This window comes from Tamandua tetradactyla, chromosome 7, assembly GCF_023851605.1.
Source record: "Tamandua tetradactyla isolate mTamTet1 chromosome 7, mTamTet1.pri, whole genome shotgun sequence".
NCBI lineage: Eukaryota > Metazoa > Chordata > Mammalia > Pilosa > Myrmecophagidae > Tamandua > Tamandua tetradactyla.
Window position 1 is genome coordinate 144,255,612 of NC_135333.1, and position 22,403 is coordinate 144,278,014.

Genomic DNA, 22,403 nt, shown 5'->3' on the forward strand with positions numbered 1-22,403 from the left:
TTTCTGGACAGTTACCCTAATGTGTGGAACCTTTGTAGAATCTTATATAACACCCTAGGTGTTCTTTAGAATTGGTAGGAATGGTTTTGGTTGGGGTTGGCAAGTTATGATAGGTAGCAATGTCTGACTGAAGCTTGCATAAGAGTGACCTGCAGAGTAGCCTCTCAACCCTATTTGAACACTCTCAGCCCCTGATACCTTATTTATTACACTTCTTTTCTCCCTTTTGGTCAGAATGACATTGTTGATCCCATGATGCTGGGACCAGGCTCATTACTGGGAGTCATCTCCCATGCCACCAGGGAGACTTTCACCCCTGGATGTCATATCCCATGTAGCGGGAAGGGCATTGATTTCACTTGCAGAGTTGGGCTTAGTGAGAATGGGACCACATCTGAGCAGCAAAAGAGGTCCTTCAGAAGTAACTCTTAGGAATACTAATAGGTAGGCTAAGCTCCGCTACCGACATAAGCTTCACAAGAGTAAGCCTCAAGATCAAGGTTTCGACCTATTGATTTGAGTGTCCCTAATGTTTCACACAGTATCAGGGGTTTCCGGTGGTAAAGTTTAATAGTTCCATATTTTTCTCCCATCCCTCAAGGGACTTTGTCAATATTTTTTGATTATCTGCTTAATATATTCTAGGATGTATCCAGGCATTACATTAAGCTATACAGGATTAAAAACCCTTATTCTTATCTGGACGCCCTGCATTTTGATTGTTTAAATGAGCTATGCAGACAGGTTGAGTTAGATTATGTGCTATAGAAAATTTAGGTTCCAGACAAATAAACCTTTCTTCCCTTGGTCTCAAAGAGTAGGTGAGATTCTAAGTTATAGACAATGTCTTCCTTACTCCTGTGTTCTGAATACCTTAATCCCAACCTGATTATGTCCGTAACTGAAGAGTGAACTTGAACCTCTAAATGATGACGTAAGTACACATTTCTGGATATTTCCAGATAGCTAGCCAGGGAGAAGCATCTTGTGATATTTTCTAAAATTTTGTAGTCTTCTATAGAGTTGTTTATATGTGCCTCTTTTATAACATTTACCATCTACCGCAATGTGTTAAATTTTTTTAAAATTTTTATGTATAAAATTTCCCCAGTTATTCTCTTAACCATAATCTACTGAAGGATGAAATTTATGGGTGGCTTTTTTCTTGTATCCCTTACAATGCAATATATTTCCTTTGTATTCCTTACAATGCAATATTTTGCATATAATCACTGCCCAATAAATAGTGCTTAAATGAATAACATTTTAAATTGTATCACTACATATAAAAAGGCTGTAGTAGATTAAAAATATACATACGTTGCTTATTCTGAATAGACTGTGTGTATGAGTATTTTTAATAATTTGCATTATCTAACATTTAGATATTTTAGCTACAAAATATTTGTTAATTCTTTGTCTGAAGAAATCATTTCATTTATGATTACCTTTAAAATTTTATCCCACAGAAATTCCACAAAGAAGACCATAAATACAAGATTTGAATTCTATTTTTTTATAAATCTAATCTGAGAATGCAAGGAAATAATTTAGAGCGAAACATTACTATTATATTGTATTCTTTTCATTTTGCATTGTTTTTTCAGACTTGGGATGTAGCTCTGTCACGGACTGCTAGAGCATGGGGGAAAAAATGTGTATTTTCACCTAATATTTATTTAGAAGATGTACAGATGTCCCATCCTAGATTTCATGGTATTGGCGAAAATATGTGGGTCGGCCCTGAAAATGAATTTACTGCAAGTATTGCAATCAGAAGTTGGTATGCAGAGAGGCAGCTCTACAGTTATGAAAATGCCAGTTGCTCTGGAGACTGTTCTCATTATATTCAGGTATCTAATTTTTATCTTGTTGTTAAGTACATAGGCTTAATTGCTTAAATGTCTAGTTTTTATTGATTATGTTTCAAATTTATAAATAACTCAGTTTGTAAAATGATTACATCTAATAGAATGAAAATTATAACCAGTCGTAGATCTTCAAAGTGCCTGTAATTCCATATATTATGTGAGCCATACAATTAAAGTCTTCTTTTAAATATGGTAAACGTAATCTCCGTGCCCAGAAATGAAAGGAATTTTTTTCACCATGGAAAAGAAATGGGAAAATAAAAATTATTTTTAAATTATTGATCATAAATATAAGTAAATTTCTTAATTTTTTTGTACAGATGAATACATACACTATTATCTAGCTGATTGATGAAAACACATTAAATGCAATTTAATTATATTATTTCCTTCTTCATGTTCTAACAATCCATCTTCACACTTCATACCCCAGCTACACTGAACTACTTATCTTACTATCACATTATTTTATAATCATCTACTTATGTATTTGATACTATATTGAGGGCAGAGACCACTGAGGTTTGAGGTAAAGAAAAAAGCAAAATAGAAATGGTTCCTCTCTCTTCCACAGGGAGATTAACAAAACAAACACTTTTTGTTCACTTAGAAGTATTAGAAATATTAAAGCCAAACAGAGAATTTCTGGAATGTCTTTAATTAGTCTCATCTTTTCACTCCAATTCAAGACCTGTTTTCCCTTTTATAAGATTCAACCCTCTTTTTTTTTTCAAAGTGATTTTTACCATTTTTTTCCACATGGGCAGACACTGGGACTGGAACCCGGGTCTCTAGATGGCAGGCAAGAATTCTGCCACTGAGCTACCGTCACACCACCCTCAACTCTCTTTTTATTCCTTTTTTTTTTTTTTGAAGTCCAGAATCTCTTTTTTTTCGATAATGGAATTTCCTCAAAAAGAAAAGATAAATGCTGAGAGCACTCAATTACTCTCTACTCTTTTGTCTTGTACTCTCTACTCTTGTATCTCTTTTTTTTCCCTTTTTTTCTCCCTTCTCTCCACAGCTTTCATTCTTCCAAAACATTTTCTCCTCTGCTTTTCCCTTTTCCTCCCTCCCTATGACCTAAAACTTTCAGATTCAATCAGAAGTTCAAAATTGATTCACCATGTGTGACTTTCTTTTGCTTTGAAGCATAATAACTCCAGAACAATGTTTTTCAAACTGTTTTTACTTGAAATATAGCATTGGTAGAACCTATTGAAGTGTCTTCTAAATGCAGTTTTAGAAATGCTGCCCTAAATCCATAACTCTTTCTTAGTATATAAATGAAGAATAGTTCATAATTCTTGAGTTCCTTGAATAAAGATTCTATGTGAGTGGAATGTTTTATTAATTATAATATGACAGAAATAAGTTTTATGTTTTCTTTGAAATTTTTATTTTAGGTTGTTTGGGACACCTCTTACAAAATTGGTTGTGCAGTTACTCCATGTGCAAAAATTGGATATATTAGAAATGCGGCACTTTTTATATGCAACTATGCACCGGGGTAAGTTACTTAAATTAATAAAAGAATATAAAAATAAATTGGGAATTTTTTGAAGTTTGAGTTATCCTAACTTTCAATATATTCTTCTAACGTTTTTGCGAACTATAAAATATTGATTAAAGAATTTACAATGTAATATTTTTAAATTCCCTAATGAAATGTCATAACTTGGGCATATTGATTTTACTAGTAGCACATCCAAGTATTTCCTTCTAGAAAAATCTTAACTTTAGTATTTTACCTGCATTTCACAATATCTAGTCTAATTAGCACAGGATTAGCTTATTTTCCAAAATAGCTTATTCCCATATTTATAAAAATAACCAATAGAAAATAAGATTAGATATGTTGAAATTTGTCATAAGAATTGTTTCAAGTGTACACAAGTTTGTAACCTGAAGGGCAGTTTTAACTGACCACTTCTTGCAGGTTACATTATTAATTGGAGATTAGCCTTAGATAGAAGGAGAAGTATTTGTTCAGTTGTATTAGAAAGGAAAAATAGTAGTGAGTAGAAATGCTTGTCATATTTAGTGACAGAAAATATTTCAAACTCCAGTCTAGATTTTTATTTGTCTCATTGAAGTGGGACAGATTATGTCCTGTTTATAAAGAGTGTGTCAATTACTCTCTACTCTTTTATCTTGTACTCTCTACTCTTGTATCTCTTTTTTTCCTTTTTTTTCTCCCTTCTCTCCACAGCTTTCATTCTTCCAAAACATTTTCTCATTTCTGTGAGGCAGTCGATCCATAATTTGAAGAATTTGAAGGAAAGGTTTGAAGTAGTTTTTGTGGAAAGTGAGTACGTTGTCACCAATCCCTCTGATTAGATAAGATATGGCTCAGAAATTAGATATGTCTTTTCTTTTTTTTTTTTTTTTTTTGGGTGCATGGTCCAAGAAGTGAACCTGGGTCTCCCACATGGAAGGCAAGCATTCTCCACTGAACCACCTGTGCACTGATATATGTCTTTTTAAATACATGTTTCTTAGGTTTGGCTTTTCTAGATAGCCCTATGCAGCCCAACCAGAGATTTATATGGCTGACATAGCTTCAAATTGCACACTGGGTATTTTAGCAATTTGTCTAAAGAACCAAGATTAGTTTCTCTCCTCCCACTCAAAAAAATCTTTTCCCCACCTATCTTCCCTGTGTTTTTTTTATCCTCAATCCTTTATATAAGCTTCTCTATTCATATCTACTTTCAAGCCTTTTTTTCCTTATTTAGCTCTGAGTAATTGATGTAATCATTTCTCATGTCTCTTTTCAGCTCAATACTAAAATATATCAACTTTATATAATACTGTTTTCATTTATCTACTTGTTTAGTTACTTATGTATTTTTTACTTAGGCCTCAAAGTAACCCATGCAGCTGGGTCTTTGGGACAAAAAGCCTTTCAGGATTTTGTAAATTCTTCAGCTAATTAAGATATTTCAACAAAACTTTTTATACATTTGTGCCAACCAGAAAGGAGTTAATTGCCAAATATTCTATAATGTTCAATTTTTAAAGGATAAATTTTGCTGTAAACTAAAGTGAAAGGTTTCAATCTCACTCATTTAAATTACAACCCTTTGTTTCAAGAATGAAGGTTTTAATTTCAGAGAGACTGTTTTTTGTGGGGAAAAAGTATATCCTTTAGTCCATTTCCTTAACTAAATCACCTTTATGAAAAGTCAGATTTTTTAAATAACATATAAAAATTGAGAGTTTTTCTGACTAAACATTCTGCTTTTTTGTAGACGAACTCTGACAAGAAGGCCTTATAAACGAGGAATACATTGCACTGAATGCAGCAGAGATGACACTTGCACAGATTTTTTATGCAGTAAGATATAGACAATACCTTGAAAATAAAAAAATCTATAATGCATTGAAAGACAAGAAAAATTAAGTGATTGAACATTAGTTTTTTTCACAGTCATGTCAATAGGGTTCTTTTTCAAAGTCCTATTATGTTATCAAAGGAGGGCTGAAACAAGATCATCTTTAGATTTTTCTAAATTACACAGCCTTTTCTACTGTCTTACCCCTAATCCTGCCCTTAAGGGGATATCAGAGTGTTAGAAAGAAGAAATGAGAACTAAGGGTTACACTCTGAAAAAGCTTCACAGTAAATTTCTGGAAGAGCAGCCAATTTGAAAATGACTGCTCTAAAGGATAGGATGTCCCAGAATATTTATGAAAAGAAAAGAAGTAAAGTAGCAAATGTTTAATAGCCTTTTCAATTATCTCCCCCCCCCCAAAAAAAAACTAAGATTCCACAAAATATTCAGAAAGAGAAAAGTGGAAATATGTTTGATTAAATTTTTATTTTAACTTTTCTAAATATAAGCGCATATAGCTCAAAAGTGTAACTATACCTGGAATATGCACTTATTTATTTAGAGGAATGTGGTAAGGGATAAAGTCATACACTGGGTAAGAGACATATTGTGCTTTTGTACTAAAGAAACTAGTGGACAGTTTCATCATAACGCTATTGCTGGAGTGAATCCTCAATTTTTACTTTTGCTTCAAGATGCAGAGCCTTACTCTTCTTTTTGAAAAATCCAGCTCTAAAGCTGCTATGGAGGTCAGAGTGACATAGGCATCCATGCAGAGACAGACAGGTGTGGCATATTCGAACACAAGCAGGATGACAAAGGAACCATGCAATATGCAGCAGGCGTGGGGAGACAGCCAAGCAGTGTGAGGATGGTGTGCTCACGGGAGAGTGGCCTGGGGAATCAGACCCTCCTGGAGAGAGGAAGGTGTTCCTGCAGGAGCTCAGGATTGGGGTATCAGCCCCAGAGCAGGGTGAGCAGGTGTCTATGCAGGGTGTAGCTCAACGAGTGGTATCCAAGCCCAAGCAAGGTCAGGAGAGCATCCACACGGGGTTGGGGGTAGGGGGTGGGGGGAGCAGCCTGACATTGGATATCAGAGTTTGAGCAGGTGATGAAGGCATCCACAGAGGGACGATCTGGCACTTGTCAGAGCCCAAGCAGAATAAGGAAAGCATTCACATATTGGGTGGCCTGGGATGAGGAATCAGCCTAAGCATGTAAGGGGACATACCTTCTTAGTGTGTGAGGCAGTGAGTCCGACCTAGGTGAGGAGAGTCTCAGTGTAGGGGAGGTGGCCTGACCGAGGAGGAGTCAGAGCCCAAGTAGGATGAGAAGGGAGTCCACACATTGGAGCAGCCCAGAGCTGGAGGTCAGAGTCTCAGTAGGAGTGGGAGGGGGTCCAAGCGGAGGGCCAGCCTGTAGATGATCAGGTTAAAATTAGGACTCCCAGTTAAATCTGAATTTCGTATAAACAACACATTTGTTAGAAATATCATCAATTGTAACAAACGTTCCATACCAGTGCAGGGTGTTGGTGGTAGGGTGGAATATGGGAATCCTGTATTTTATGTATGATTATTCTATAAACTCACAACTTCTCTAATAATTTTTTGAAGAAGCACAATCAGTGAAAATAAAGCAAAAGCATGAAAAGATAGGTAAATGGGACCTCACCAAAATCAAAAACTTTTGTGTATCAAAGTACTGTGTCAACAGAGTAAAAAGATAATCCACAGAGTGAGAGAAAATATTTGGAAAATATATATGTGATAAGAGTTTAACATGCAGAATGTATAAAGAAATCCTTCAACTCAAAAAGCAAACAACCCAACTAAGAAATGGGCAAAAGACTTGAATAGACATTTCTCCAAAGATACACAAATGGCCAATAAGCACATGAAAAGATGCTCAACATCATTAGCCATTAAGGAAATGTGAATCAAAACCAAAATGAGATACTATTTCACACCCACTAGAATGGTTACTATTTTAAAAAAGGAAAATATAAAGAGTTAGAGAGGATGTGGAGAAATAGAAACACTTGTACATTATTGGTGAGAATGCAAAATGGTGCCGCTACTGTGGAAAAGAGTTTGACAGTTCCTCAGAAAGTTAAGTGTAGCATTATCATTTGACCCAGCAATCCTACTTCTACGTATATACCCGAAAGAATTGAAAGCAGGGACTCAAACAGGTATTTGCATTCTGATATTCATAGGAACATTTTTAGCAATTTCCAAAATGTGAAAGCAACCCAAGTATCCTTCAATAGATGATTTGATAAACAAAATGTGATATATATATTTATATATACACACACATATATGCAATGGAATCTTATTTAACCATAAAAAGGAATGAAATTCTGATGCAAGTGACAGCATGGATGAACCTTGAAGATATCATGTTGAGTGACCAAAGGACACATATTGTATGAGCTCACTTAATGAAATTAGAATTTGCAGACTCATTAAATCAGATATTAGAATGCAGGTTACCAGGGCCAGTTGAGAGTGGGGAATGCAGAGTTAATGCTTTAATTGGTACAGTGTTTCTTTTTGGGGTGATGGAAAAGATGATGGTGATGGTAGCACAGCATTGTGAATGTATTAACCCAAGTGAATTCTGTAATTTAAAATGAGAAACTTTAAGTTGTGTATATGTTACCATATATTTTTTAAAAAACCATAAAACTATACATAAAGCAGTTTTTAAAAACCATAAAACTATACAACTCAAAGAACCCTAATGTAAACTATGAGCTATAGCTAATAGTATAATTATAATAATATTGTTTCACCAATTGTAACAAAAGTATCTCACAAATGCAAAATGTTAATAATGGGGAAAACTGTGAGGGTGAGTGTATATGGAAATTCTTATATTATCTGCATGATTTTTCTGTAAACCTGCAGCTGCTAATAAAAAAAAATTATTTTTTTTAACACAAAACATTCTGGTGGGGATGGTAGTCAGGAGATAATCTGCAGTCCAACCTGCAGGATAGCCTGTATTCCCTATATATCCTACTTATCCACGTACTAGTGGCATTTCATTTTATTTCACTTTATGTTTGATTAGACTACACGAAGTCCAATAAGGTAATACAAAGATGAAGAAGACAAAGAAGCTTTTGGAAATCTTTTCCAAATACCATAACCTCCTATATTAACAAAGTAAATGGAAAAAAAAAGGATGACATCAAACTGAATTAGAGGGGGCCCTAAATGCAATCACTGTTATCCATAATAAAAGAGGACAAGACAGAAAGAGAGGCACGCAGAGGAAAGAGGCAGTGTGAAGATGGAGGCAAAGATTGGAGTGATTTCCAGCCACTACCAGAAGCCAGGAAGAAGCGAGGTGGAATTCCTCCCCACAGCCTTCAGAGGGGGCATGACTCTACTGACTCCTTGATTTTGAACTTCTAACTTCAGAACTGTGAAACAATTAATTTCTGTTACTTTTTATTAGTTTAAGCCACTCAATTTGTGGTAATTTGTTCCAGTAGCTGCAGGAAACTAATACATAGCTTGAATAAGATGACATATTTGCAGTGAGGCATCTGTCCTAAGTCAAATAAGACTATTTAGGAAACCTTGCCAATCTCTGTTGATCAAAGAGAAGTAAAGGCTAAAAAAGGCCCTCACACAGACAATCTCGTGACATAGAGAAATTTACCAGTGAATGAGGAAGAATTACAGTTAACCTGGAAACTGACCTGGCTTCTCCCTCCCCCACAACAGCCTGCAAATACCTGTCTGAGAAAAACTGATCTGTTCAAAGCCAAATAATGTAGCTGACAGACCCTACCCCGATGATCCCCACATTCTCGTATTCATTCTCCTGACTAAACCCTCTTGTTAAGTGTGGGTGGGACCTGTCACCTGTCTTCTAACCAATAGAATACAGCAAAGGTAATATATCATTCCAAGATTGTGTTACATTATATGGCGAACTAAGTGAGCTTAAAGGCAGACTGTTCTTCATCTAAGCCTTTAAATGAGAACACAGCCCTGTCAACACGTTTATTTCAGCCTGGTGAATCACTGAAGCAGAGGACAGAGCTAAGCTCTGCCTGGGCTCCTGATCCACAGATGCTGTGAGATAATAAATGAGTGTTGTTTTAAGCTGTTAAGCTTGGGGTAACGTGTGTTACAGCATAGAAAACCGATTTTTTAAACATGAAAACAGCCAGGCACATGATCATTACAAATAACTTTAAGAAAAAGGGAAAAAACAAATGAATGGCAAAAGAAAACTACTTGCCAGAATAATATTTCCATGGGTTGGGGATTGAATCGGTCCCCCACAAAAGGCATGTTCAGATCCCAATCCATAGTGCTGCCGATATGAACCCATTCATAAAAAGGACCTTTGAAGATGTTATTAGTTGATATGCCCCAACTGACTGAGAGTGGGCCTTAATTTAGTAGTCCTTTTAAACAAAGGAAATTGGGCACAGAAAGAGAAGCTGTGGGAGCTGCCAGAAGCAGGAAGTCAAAGGAACCCAGAAGAGAAAGAAGATACTACTGTGTGCATTGCCATGTGACAAAAAGTCAAAGACCATTGATCACTGGCAGCCAGACCCAGGAAAAAAGCATGACTTTTATGACACCTAAATTTTGAACTTCTCCTAGCCTCAAAACTGTAAGCCAATAAATTCCTGTTGTTTAAGCCAATACGTTGCTAGTATATGTTTTAGCAGCCAGAAAACTAATATGCATTGAACAGAAAGAAAATGAGAACAGACCAAACATCTTCAATTAAAAAGTGTAATATGACAGCTTGAAAAATCTATCAACGCAAAGATGCGCAGGTCACAGACGATAGGGCAAGACAACAGAAGGTGAAACCACGTTAAAACTCGAGAAATATGAAAGGAAAAACTTAAGCCATTACAGAAATAAAAAAGATCATGGAAACAGCATGACAAACAAAAAAATGTTGGAAAACACAGTAAGAGATAGGGAGGTCAGGACTGAGAAATGCAAGCAAGAAATTAGAATTAAGGAGAAAATCTTAAAATATGCATTGATAAATTAGATTTAACATGTGAATAATCAGAGGCTATAAAGAACAGAACGAAAATAACAGAACAGAAATTTAAATGATATGTAGGTATAGATATCTAAAGACATGATAAACAACTTTTCAGAAATGGAATTACTTGAACCCAAACTCTGAAAGTACACACCATGCTAGGAAAACATGATGCAAAATAATCAACATTTAGATATAGCCTAGTAAATTATTGGACTTCAGAGGAAGCGAAAGAATCCTTTAAGCATCCAAGGATAAGGGTAAAATCATGTTTTAGAGAGATTAACAGTCTGGGTTGAATCAGGGAAGCAGCCACTCTAAGTATCTGGCAAAAAATGTATTTAAAATAGGGAAGCGAAAGGTCAAGGAAGTTGCAATGAAAAGGCAGAGAAACTGTAATCCGAAGGTCAGGGAAGCAGGCATTGGAGATCTCAGTCTGAAGTACCAAAATAGGTGGTTCTCAAAAGCTGATGAGGAAATTGTTACAATTCTCAAGAATCTTTGAGAAAGCTCCACCGTCTCAGCATACAGCAGCAAAATGTGAAAGTGTAAAATGTTTTACCATAGAAAAATGGTATAATTAATAAAACTTGAGAAAAGAAGGAAGATATAGAAAAATATACTTATTTCCTCATCTTCTATAACCAGGAGCCACAAGATATTATTTTAAGTTGATAGGTCAAACAATAAGATATAAGTACATTTAATGTATTTAAATGTTAAATCAAATGCAGAAGTAAAAGAAAAATACAATCAATGAAATTCGGTACTAATTATATCATAGCTCATACTAAGGGATTAACAGATACTCATACAGAGAATGAAGTAGAAGAAATACGGACTATATGGTGAAAGATTTTTTTTTAAGTAGAAAACAGTATAGCCCTAAATAGAAAGCAGTATATAAGATATGAAGTCTGAAATAAGACCATAGACAAAAGGCTGAAATAACCTCAAAGATTCAATAGAAGATCAGTTCATCTCCACGGTCCCTCAAGCGTGAGCTCTAAATCCCTTCCCTATTCAGCTAGTATCATAGCAAGACAAAACTCGTGGCTGCCACTGGGCTCTGTATGTGTAAGAACTTATCCATCCTCCCCCTTTCCTTCCTGTGAAAGCCAGGAAAGTGTGTACTGGCCCTCTCTAACCAAGTGTGTAGGAGACAGAGAATCAATTTCCTAAAAAGTGGAAATTGATTGGGCTAGATAGCTAAAAACAGTAAATGCCATTCTGTAGTGTTAACCTTGCTGTCCAGGAAATGAAAGGCAACTGAAAGCTTTTGAAAATAATTTATTTAATTTACATAATGTAATTAAAAACTAAATGAGGAAAGTGAGTAAATTCAGAAGATTAATTTGGAGTGGTCTGGGGTAAAAAGAGAAAGATGAAAATATGAGGTGTGGAGCCCTAGAATGAGGAGCTGGAACCAATTTTAAAGGGCAGAAGTGAGATAACATATAAGGAGGCACAATGGTTTAGAGACAGAATTAGTACCAGAATCCACGTCTCAGGCCTATGCTTCCAAGCTGTCTCTAGAACAGACTGACTTTTACTAAGCGTTGGCTACAGGCTGGAGGGGCGACATTAGAGACGACTGTATAATCCTGGAGAACTAGGAGAGTGGTTGGAAAACTTATTCTTTAAGGAAAGAGGAAATTTTATGTAGTTCTTTAAAAACTTTCCTTTTTTTTTTTTCCAGGTAATATGAATCGTGATGAAGCCACATGTATGTATTGTCCTTTACTTCTTGAACAATGTTACTACTTTGCATGAAATACAGCTTTCAATTGCTTCTTTATTTACAGATTACCCATTTTGGTATCCCAGGTGGGAAGTGCCCCGGCCGCTTGTGTGTGATCCGTTGTGCATATTTACATTACTCCTGAGAGTACTTTGTTTTATACTCTGTACCATATGTGTTCTGATAATACAGCACCGGTTTCCCAATATCCTACAAGAACAAATGATGATATTTACCCCCGAGGAATCTGAAACAGAAGAAGAAAAGGAAGAGGTAGAGAGAAAAAAGGAGGAGAAAAAGATAAAAGAGGAGGAGGAGGAGACGGAGCAGGAGGAAGAGGAGGAGGAGGAGGAAGAGGAAAAGAAAAAGGAGATGAAAGAGGAAGAAGAGGAGGGGTAAGATTTACCACCAACATAAACCAACAGTATAATACAAATAAATCCCCCCAAAATAATAAAAGTAAAATAGTGGGCTTTACCAAGAAAGAAAATATGCAAACCACTATTGCAGTACCTTTTATTCTCTTCTTTTTGCTATACATGTTCAACAAATTTAAATTTAAAAAAACAGAACCAAAAAAACCTGCAAAGTAAATATTATAAGACAAGCTCTTGGAGACTTAGAATAGAAAAAGATGTGATAGAAACACCAAAAAAGATTTGACCAGTCTAATAAATCTTAAGATTTCACAGTAGTATCCTGTTAAAGAAGGGAATTTCCATTTTCAAAGTATGTTGGTATCTATGTGTTTTAAGTATTTTTAAATGAGTTCATAAATTTCTCTAGTATTAAATGAGATTATACATGTAAGGTGCTTAGAGTTCTTGGGTTCAGAATAACCATTTAATATCTATTGATTTGGTTGTTCTGTTATTATTATCATAGTTGTTATTAGTGGTGCTGGTGGTATTTTTTCTTTCATCTGATATCAAGGTATCTAATAGCATTTATATTTGTGGTATATGTGTTTGGACTGGTTTAAGTGGTACCTTTATATCCTGTTAGGAGAACATGTGTCATCTCTGCTTCATGTTCAAAATTGCATTAAAACTTTGCTGTAATTCTTAATCTGTTGCCACCAAGGGATAATAAATGTCAAAACTTTAATTAGTTGTGATTATGCAATCTGGCTGCTTCCACATTTACGTGATGAAATAAAATAAATTTTAAAAATAGTTATTTACTTGTAGTTATTCAATACTTATAGTAAAAGTTCATAAATTAATAAGACAAATTAACTACTTACCACTTGTAATACTAATAAATGAATGGAATAAAAACATGTAACATAGTAAATCTGTTAAATGTTATAAACTCTTTATTTATTGACTCTCATGTTCTTTAATTGCAAAAAAGCCCTGGAGTTTGAGAGTTTTGATGTGTTGTTTTCCATATACTTTGTTTTGCTTTTTCAAGACTCTGCTTTTTAGAGATTAAATGTTTTGTTTCTAAGAAATCAGTCTTTTCTACATAGCCTCCTAAGAAACAGCTTTAGTTAGAGAAAAGAGTTAGTACTCTACAGTGATTTTATTTATCATCGCACATTTTTATTTCGCTCTATAGCTTCAAAGTGCTTTCACCAAATTATTCACTCTGTGTAATTAGTATTACCTCCATTTTAAAACGAGAAACTGACCTTGGATTTGTGAAATGATTCAACATAGAAGTGAGAACAAATTCATTTCTGAATATTCTGATGCATATATAAATTCTTTATGTCATCATAATTCCCACATATGACTAATTTGTTATATGTCTCTATGCCTAATTTCTAATTTTCTACAGCTAATCTTCTATACATTCTCTGGGTAATTTCGTGGAATATGATTGCTGTAGACCAGTGGTTCTCAACTAGGGGCAATTTTGCCCTAACCCACCACAGACCCTCTTACTATAGAATTATTTGTATCGCATTTTTCATTATTCTGAAATAGCTTGAACAGTTGGTTGATCCTCTTCATATCACCAGGGGGTCTAATAAACACAGTGTCTTCTTAAGTTTTATTTCCCAAGTCTTTGTTCTAGGTATCATTTCTAGCTCTCCCAAACCTACACACAATCCTATTATTCAGAACCTTGGCTTTTTATTTTTAATCTTAATTTTTATTCCAAAAATTGTAGGTTGACCCATTCAGCTAGCCTAAGGGCTTGTTATCATGAATCCCATGGCACCTTGTTCTGTTTCCATTACACTAAACTAAGGAATGTACTTTAATCAGGGTGCTCTGGCCCAAACAGTCTGGGGTGATGGATGAACATTTGCTTCATGTCTTAAAATGCTGAGTATTCTAATCTGTGTTGTAAAACTCTTAGAATGTTGCGATATACCTGAGTCTGTGACGTAGTCGCCAGCATATGTCTATACCAGATTATGTGCAGGAATGTGCCAGCATATTACCGAGCCTGGAGGAAGACAGATATACCTCTAGTCCTTTATGCACTTCCACCTTAACTTCTGCAACTATACATCTGTTAATAAGGTTTAGTACCTGGACGTTTGCACTGCCTTGACCCTGGAGAGTATTGCTGATCTCTCTGCCCTTTATCCTGATATTCTTTTCTGTCCTTTATGTGAGGAAAAATGTTTTATGCTCTCAAGGATTTGTTCCTTGTCTTTCCAGTAATCCATTTATATTGTCGATATTTCACTTGTGCAGAACACTGGCAGCCGGTGGAAATGACACAGAGACTATAGATCAAATTTGGATTAATCTCTATAGGAAAGCTCTGATGTAATTACAAAGACAGTAGATGATATTGTAATGCCGTGTTGTTTTTATGCTTGCCATTGGTTTAGCTAAGGTATTGGAATGAGAAAGGAGATATAAAATGTAAGTGGAATGTGAAAATGATATCCTAAAACTAGCTTAAAAATTAAGGAACAATGATGAAGCTGACAATGTCTTGGCCATGGTTATTGTCCATGTGAAAATCATGGAGTCATCAGAGGGCCCCAAGTACCCACAGATAAGTTCATTATAAGAGTAGCATGCTCCAAACCTGGAAAACAAAAGAAAATGATCTATAACCATCTAAGAGAAAAACATATTTTCATTGAAACACATTGCCTATGTTTGTGACTGTTAATGTCCCTCTCCAGAGAAGATGATAAGTAGAGAAAGTAGAGTGTGAAAGAATAAGGACAGGACATTTAGTCAATAAATATTGATAAAATGTTAGTGGTCCAGTGCTGTCTTGAGTCCTTCATTTAATTGAACCTCAATTTAAATGGTCAAGGGTGAAATGTTATTCCTTCAAACAAAACAAAGATGAAGATTGTTGGGTTTGCCATGGATTCCTCAATTTCCCATAGCAGTGATCTACAGTGCTCAATGGTAGTAGACACAAAAGGAGGCTGGGAAAGAAACGGAATGAGTGAAGAATGTTCACAAGGAACAATACACAGCAATGGTGAGGATCTTGCTAGATAAGGGGTTCGTCACTCTAGAGGGTAGGACCTGTAATCATTCAGCACAGTGTTTGGTTTGCTAAATGCTACCAGAGTGCAATAATCAGAGATGGAATGGCTTTTAAAAAGGGAATTTATTAAATTACAAGTTTACAGTTCTAAGGCCAGAAAAATGTCCAAACTAAGGCATCCAGACAAAGATACCTTGACTCAAGAAAAGCTGATATATGGCACATGGGAAGGCACGTGGCTGCGTTTGTTGGTCCTTGTTCCTAGTTCCATTGCTCCCAGCTTCTGATACCAGTGATTTCCTCTCTAAGCACTTGTGGGCCTTCACTTAGCTCCCCCAGGATGCAACTCTGGGTTCTGGCTTGCTTAGCAGCTCATGGGAAGGTACATGGCAATGCCTGCTGGGCTCTGTATCTCCAAACATTTCTGTATAGGCATCTGCTCTCTGTGTTGGCACTCCAAGCATCTCTAAATGTCTGCATCTCTGTCAGCTCTGAAGCAACTACCTAGCTTCTCCCAGCTCTCTCAGCTCCTGGCATCTCCTAGGGTTTCCACCTTTCTAAACATCTGTGTTTCTATAGACTCTGAGCCCTCTCCAAAATGTTTCCCCTTTTAAAAGATTCTAGTAAACTAATCAAGACCCCCACCTTGAATACATGGAGCCACATTTCCATCTAAACAAAAGGCCATACCCACAATTGGGTGTGTAACTCTCCATGAATGTAAACTAACCAAAAGTTTCCACCCTACAATATTGAATAAGGACTAAAGGACATGGCTTTTCTGGGGTATACAACATGTTCAAGCCAGCACACACAGCCATGAGCCTCATCTGTGTCACTCAGTGTAATTAATGTTTCTGAGAAACCAAGTTGGTCAGCAGTGGAGGGACTAGGTTGGGATGGTGGGCAATGGACTGTACATTTTCCTTCAGCATGTTTGTTCTGAAAGAGGGAATTGCTAAAAGCACATGCCCACTAACAAACTGAAAATACCACCAGAGTGGCAGAAATGTTATCGTGGGCAGTATTGGACAGGATCTCTAAAAATATTTAAAATGTGAAGAATCCTTATGATGTTCCTTTTACACAAATTTGGTAGGCCTCATAATTAACAAAAAACAGAACTGCTAGCCTTCTGACTCAGCCAGGTTTGGACGGTGCAGCATCAGTGATTAGTTGCCCCACATAGCACTAACCAGTGCAAGGAAAAAAAGCTCTTCAGCCATAGCTTATGGTTTAAAGGGACCCTTGCTACATCTCCCGGAAAGGATATGCTAACTTTGGGGTGCACCACCACTAAGCATGCAGAGCAGAAAGTCAAGCAATAGCTACTGAAGAAGCACACAAAAAGTATAGCAATCCATCCTTTGTTGCCTTGGCATCATTTATTTGGAGAATTATGGCAGTTTGGGTGGCTGATATACTTACTTCCAGGGGCATAACATTATCTAGCTAACTCATAAGGCACTTGAGAATGTTGTTATTATAAAAATGCCAGTGAAGAGTAAAACTAAGAGCAGGACACCTTTGTGTAGTCATTTCCCTTACCCTTTAGGGAATAGCTAAGAGGAAATGTCATCAGTTTTTCAGGGTCAGAGGTATTTATTGAGAAACCTTGGTTATATTGTGAAACACCTTGATTTCTTGAGCCATTCTTTGCAAGTTATTTTGGCCTGTCCCAAATTATTAATATGTAGGGAGTGGTAGGCATTTCTTATGCCACAGACACCCCTTTTTTGGCCAAGAGGTAGTCTAAGGCTAGGCAGTTATCTAAGACACCCTGGGTCAGGGTCTCTAATTGCTGTGTATTAGCCCTTATTAGCAATACAGAGGGATGGGAACTTAGGCAAAAGGTCTGAGGGCAAACATGTGGGCCTCTAGATGTTGGAAATTGTCCCTTTCGTGTGACAGTAAAGATATAACATTTAGCTTGCCAATAGGGGGTGACAGAGTAGAAGACAGCTTTACAGTCATGGGGAGTGTGACCCACTGCAACAAACATCCCATAAGGAAGAGGAGTCCATGTTTGGCAGTCTGTCATTTTAGCCAGGAAGTATTTTTTTTTTAATATTTTTATTAAGAATTCTTCACACACGTACATTTCCTATATGGTGTACAATCAGTGGCTCACAATATTATCATATAGTTGTGTATTCATCACCATGATCATTGTTTTTAAAACATTTCGTCACTCCAGAAAAAAAAAAGTGAAAAGAAAAAACTCATATATACCATATACCTTACTCCTCCCTCTCACTGACCACTAGTATTTCCATCTACCCAATTTATTTTAAACTTTGTCCCCCCTTATTGAATTATTTTTTATCCATATTTTTTTACTCATCTGTCCATACCCTGGATAAAAGGAGCATCAGACAAGAGGTTTTCACAATCACACAATGACATTGTGAACATTATATTTTTATTCAGTCGTCTTCAAGAATCAAGCCTACTGGAACACAGCGCAATGGTTTCAGGTACTTTACTTTAGCCACTCCAATACACAATAAACTAAAAAGAAATATCTGTGTAATGCATAAGAATAATCTCCAGGCTAATCTCTCGACTCTGAAATCTCTCAGCCACTGACACTTAATTTTGTCTCATTTCTCTCTTCCCCCTTTTGGTCAAGAAGGCTTTCTCAATTCCATGATGCTGGGTGCTGGCTTATCCGGGGATTTCTGTCCCACATTGCCAGGGACTCATGTTCCGTGGGGAGAGCGGGGGTTGCAGGGGGGCAATGAGTTCATCTGCTGAGTTGGATTAGAAAGAGAGACCACATCTGAGCAACAAAAGGGATTCTCTGGAGGTGACTCTTAGGCCTAATTTTAAATAGGCTTAGCCTATCCTTTGCAGGAATAAGTGTCATAGGGCACATCCCAAAATTGAGGGCTCAGCCTATTGATTTGGTTGTCCCCACTGCTTACAAGAATATAAAATTTATCCAAATGGGGAAGTTGAATATTTCCTCCTTTCTCCCCAGTCCCCCAAGGGGACTTTGCAAATATTTTTTTATTCACTACCCAAATTACCCTGGGTTATATCAGGGCATTACATTAACCTGGACAGGTCAACAAAATCTAATGCTCTATTAAAGATTCCATGTACTTAATTTATAGTGTTCAAATAAACTGATCATATAAGTTAAGTTACAAAATCCACTACCCAAAATATAAATTTTGTACTCAGTAAACATCTCTCCCTTTAGTCTCACACAGAAGTTGAAGTTTTCAAATATGGACAATATCATCCTTTATCCTTATATATATGTTTCTGATATACCTTAGTCCTATCCAGATCAGCTTCATTCATATCTCTACCCAAAGTCTGATCACTTTTTCAACTTTTTAAACAGTTCTGTTGGGGGTACTGCTGACTTTCATAGCTTCAGAGCTCTAACTCTGAGTCTCATGTGTCACATAAATACTTGAAGTTTCTGGGAATGACCATGGTACATAAAACAGCTCAGTATCTCAGAATTTAGAATTAACAGTTATACCTCCTGAATATATGTGACTGCTGTAAGAGCTTACAATCTAGGACTCTTTAGAATAGGCCCCAAGCTGATAACCCATGCTCTTGACTTTAGTTCACTGAGTTATGTTATAATTAGTCCATATGATTGAGGCATGATAATATTTGTCTTTTTGTTTCTGACATTTCATTCAACATATAGTCCTTAAGGTTCATTCACTTAGTTGCATGCCTCACAACTTCATTCCTTCTTGAGGCCGTTCAGTACTCCATTGTATATATACACCATAGTTCCCCTTTCCGTTCCTCTGTCATTGTACCCTTAGGCCACTTCCATTCATTGTGGATCAGGAACACTGACACCATAAACACCAGCGTGCAAATGTCCATTCATGTTCACACTCCGTTCCTCCAGGTATATACTGAGCAATGGAGTTTCAGGATCACATGGCAACCCCATCCCTAGCCTCCTGTGGAACCACCAGACTGCCCTCCAAGAGGCTGCAGCCAAATAGTATTTTGATGTTTTTTCTTTTCATTTCTCAAGGTAGCATCTGGGTTCATTAGCTGACTCAAGCATAGGGAGTCTCTGGTTCATCTCAGTGACAGGAGCAGTGGATTACCTTCAGTGGTGGTCTTGGGCAGTGTCATTTCTATGTCATCTGTAAGAAGGTAGTCACCCTTGGGGACCAATGCAGGGATGGGCATCCCTCCCATGTAGCAATCCATAAAGAATTTTATCATGTTTTTAAAAAGACCACTGGGAAACTCTAATCATGACATTTCTTTAGGTTTTGTAAAGTAGTTGTCATTACAGAGCTCCATGACTTTTAGTAGATCGTCTAGGACACACCTATCAAAGTACATGTTCCCATGTGCCCCCCTGCATTTTCCTCAAAAGGAAAAATATATTTTGTCCACACTTATTTGCCACTGGGTATTGATTTTTCTTAGGAACTCTTTGCAATCTAAGTTCTTGTTTAGAATAGTATGTCCAATGGGCTGGAGTTGACCAAGTAGGTTTGATTTGATTATATTTGTGAGGCCATTGATGTAGTATGGGAACCTTATTTAGGTTATGCCTGGGTCAAGAAACATTTATGCATTGGTGCCAGTGGACCCATTTGATATACAGGTTGGATGGGTTTGGGTGATTAACCATGCTTGGTGGCATGCTAGGCACAGGTGGTTGAGGAGCAACAGACAGCAGTCTCCTCAATTTTAGGATTAGCAAAGTATTGTTTGAGCATTCCTGGGCCTACACGGTGAGGTCTTGTGGATTGGTAAACAAGTCTATGACCCATACAGCCAGCAAAAATATTAAACCAGGAGCTTAATTAGGGTGAACTTTGACATTGCACAGTCTTCAAGGAATAGCTTCAGGGGCTGCAACTTGTATTGTGATAGTAGCACTTGATGTTGTTTCTACCTTTGCTGAGAAATTGCATAATGGTTTCCATTTTAGTTTGCTAAAGCTGCCAGAATTAGCAACATACTGGAGATGGATTGGCTTTTAATAAGATTTACTTAGTTACAGCTGGCTTTCCTCAGGCTTTCTCTATCACATGGGAAGGCACATGGTGGATGTCTGTGGGGCTTCCCTTCTGGCTTCTGGATTAAAATGGTTTTCCCAGGGTGATTCCTTTCTGCATCTCAAAACATCTGGGTCTAAGCTCTGAGTTCTGAGATGAGGTATGCTGAGCTGCAGAGCTCTCTTCTGACCGCACTCTTTTAAGCCTCCAGCTAATGAATTTAAATGTCATTCATTTAAGAAGTTGCTCCCCTTAGCCAACTGCAGATGTAATCAGCCATAGATGACTTTCACATACTGATGATTTAAGTCCACAGAAACAGAACAACTGGGTCTCATCACCCGGCCAAGTCGACACCTGAACCCAGCTATCCCAGTTTCTCTCCAGGCTTGTTCTATGTATGTCATGTTTGCCAGCCGGGGCAATGTGTATAGGTAATGGGCACTCATAGCAGGGTAGAAGGAAGTAATTTTTTTTTATGTTACTGGCATCCACCAGTCGTAGCTCTCCTTCACCTCTAAATGTGCTCCAGATCAATCTACTCCTTGGTTTGGGAGCAATAATCTCCATTTCCTGGTACCTCCAGCAGTGATGGGAAGAGGTCCTATGTAATTAATATGGCAATGGAAGAAGGGTTTATCCCCCTACCCCTCCACCCACCATGGAACATGACCCTTTCTATGAGATGCCAGTGTTTGGTTTTGGAGCAGAGCTCATAGCCTTTAGTATGTATTTTGGCCAGTAACTGGCCTAGAAGCAATTGCTTTTTATGTGCTCACTTCTTCAGGGCAGAGTAGATTCCAAGGCCTGAAGTGTTATTGGCTCAGATGTTTGGTAGGGAAAGCTTGGAGGCCCTGGGTGGGCAGTCTCTGAGGGACCTACTAGATATGCTATGGAGAAATGAAGTTAGGTAGTTTGCTGGCAGTGTACTCTGTTGTGATGAGTCAAGCATGCGTACAAATGGGTGAGGCTGTGAGCTGTTTCCAAACATGGAGGCCACCACAAGGACATTTCTTATTTGAGAATATTATTTTGTTTCCATTGGCCTTTTCCCCCTGCCAGCCTTTTGGTCATCAACCAAGAATCAGTGAAGATTTGGAAATTGGGCAACTGGAGTCTCACAGGATCCTGGAGGGATAACTAGACCCCTTCCAGCTCGTTCAACTGTGCAGACCCCAAATCAGCCTTCTTGAGTAAGTACAGTGTTTAAGGTCGGCTGTTATGCTGTCGCTCTTCAGTTTGCTGCACTGAGTACAACAACAGCATTACCACTGGTGAGATATACCGACTCCCTTTCCATGTCAGGGAGTTGGTTTCAAGGGACGCCTCACTTGCTTAGTGGAGGGAGCAATGCAGCTGCCATTGCCAGTGTCTCAAGATCTGTGGGCAAGGGGCTGAACATGGGGTAAGCCACGTCCACCTCTGATTTGGAAAGGCCTCTCTTACAGATTCTCCAATTTACCAGTGAAGCTTCAGTGGTCATGCTGAGCTCCTGCTGGGAATTTTCTCTCACCCATTGCATTATGAGAATCCATATGCACAGGCTGACTGGTTGTGTGCCTGTCAGCACCTACATTTTTAGACCTGTCCAAACAGCCAGGATTTGCCATGCCTAGTCCAAGGATTCTCAGGGGTATATTCAGAGGTAGCAAGGGCCTCTAATTTAAAGTCGTTTCCCATTGGGACAAGGGTCATGTCTTCAGAAATAATGTATTATACCAATTATAAGACGCATTTTGGGGGATCTCCCCACTGTAAAGCAGTAGATATATGTGTGATTTTGTATATGGGCTGTGATGAGAGTGAGAAACATGGGATGCATTATCTCTAGAACATAAATAAGTTGTAGATTTTGTGCATGTCTTGGTGTCTGAGGTAGGCTTGTGTTTGGTGGTGATGGGAATCTGACTGCCTTTATAGGACCAGATGATGCTCAGAATTTGACAGATTTTGATGGCCTTTATATTTTACAGGGTTCTATTGCCCA

The 22,403-nt window shown here is 37.5% G+C and overlaps 1 protein-coding gene across 2 annotated transcripts in view; it reads left to right on the forward strand.

Annotated features, from left to right (window-relative positions):
* Positions 1–13,135, forward strand: part of GLIPR1L2 (GLIPR1 like 2) — a 34,624-nt gene extending 21,489 nt beyond the window's left edge. Inside the window, exons 2-6 of one of the 2 annotated variants that reach the window (XM_077168135.1) lie at positions 1,608–1,853; positions 3,278–3,381; positions 5,126–5,211; positions 11,949–11,975; positions 12,055–13,135. In XM_077168135.1, the coding sequence (XP_077024250.1) occupies positions 1,608–1,853; positions 3,278–3,381; positions 5,126–5,211; positions 11,949–11,975; positions 12,055–12,389 (798 nt within the window). In that variant the 3' untranslated portion in view covers positions 12,390–13,135. The remainder of the gene's footprint in view (positions 1–1,607; positions 1,854–3,277; positions 3,382–5,125; positions 5,212–11,948; positions 11,976–12,054) is intronic. The other variant, XM_077168136.1, reaches the window with a different exon arrangement.
* Positions 13,136–22,403: the final 9,268 nt, after the last annotated feature.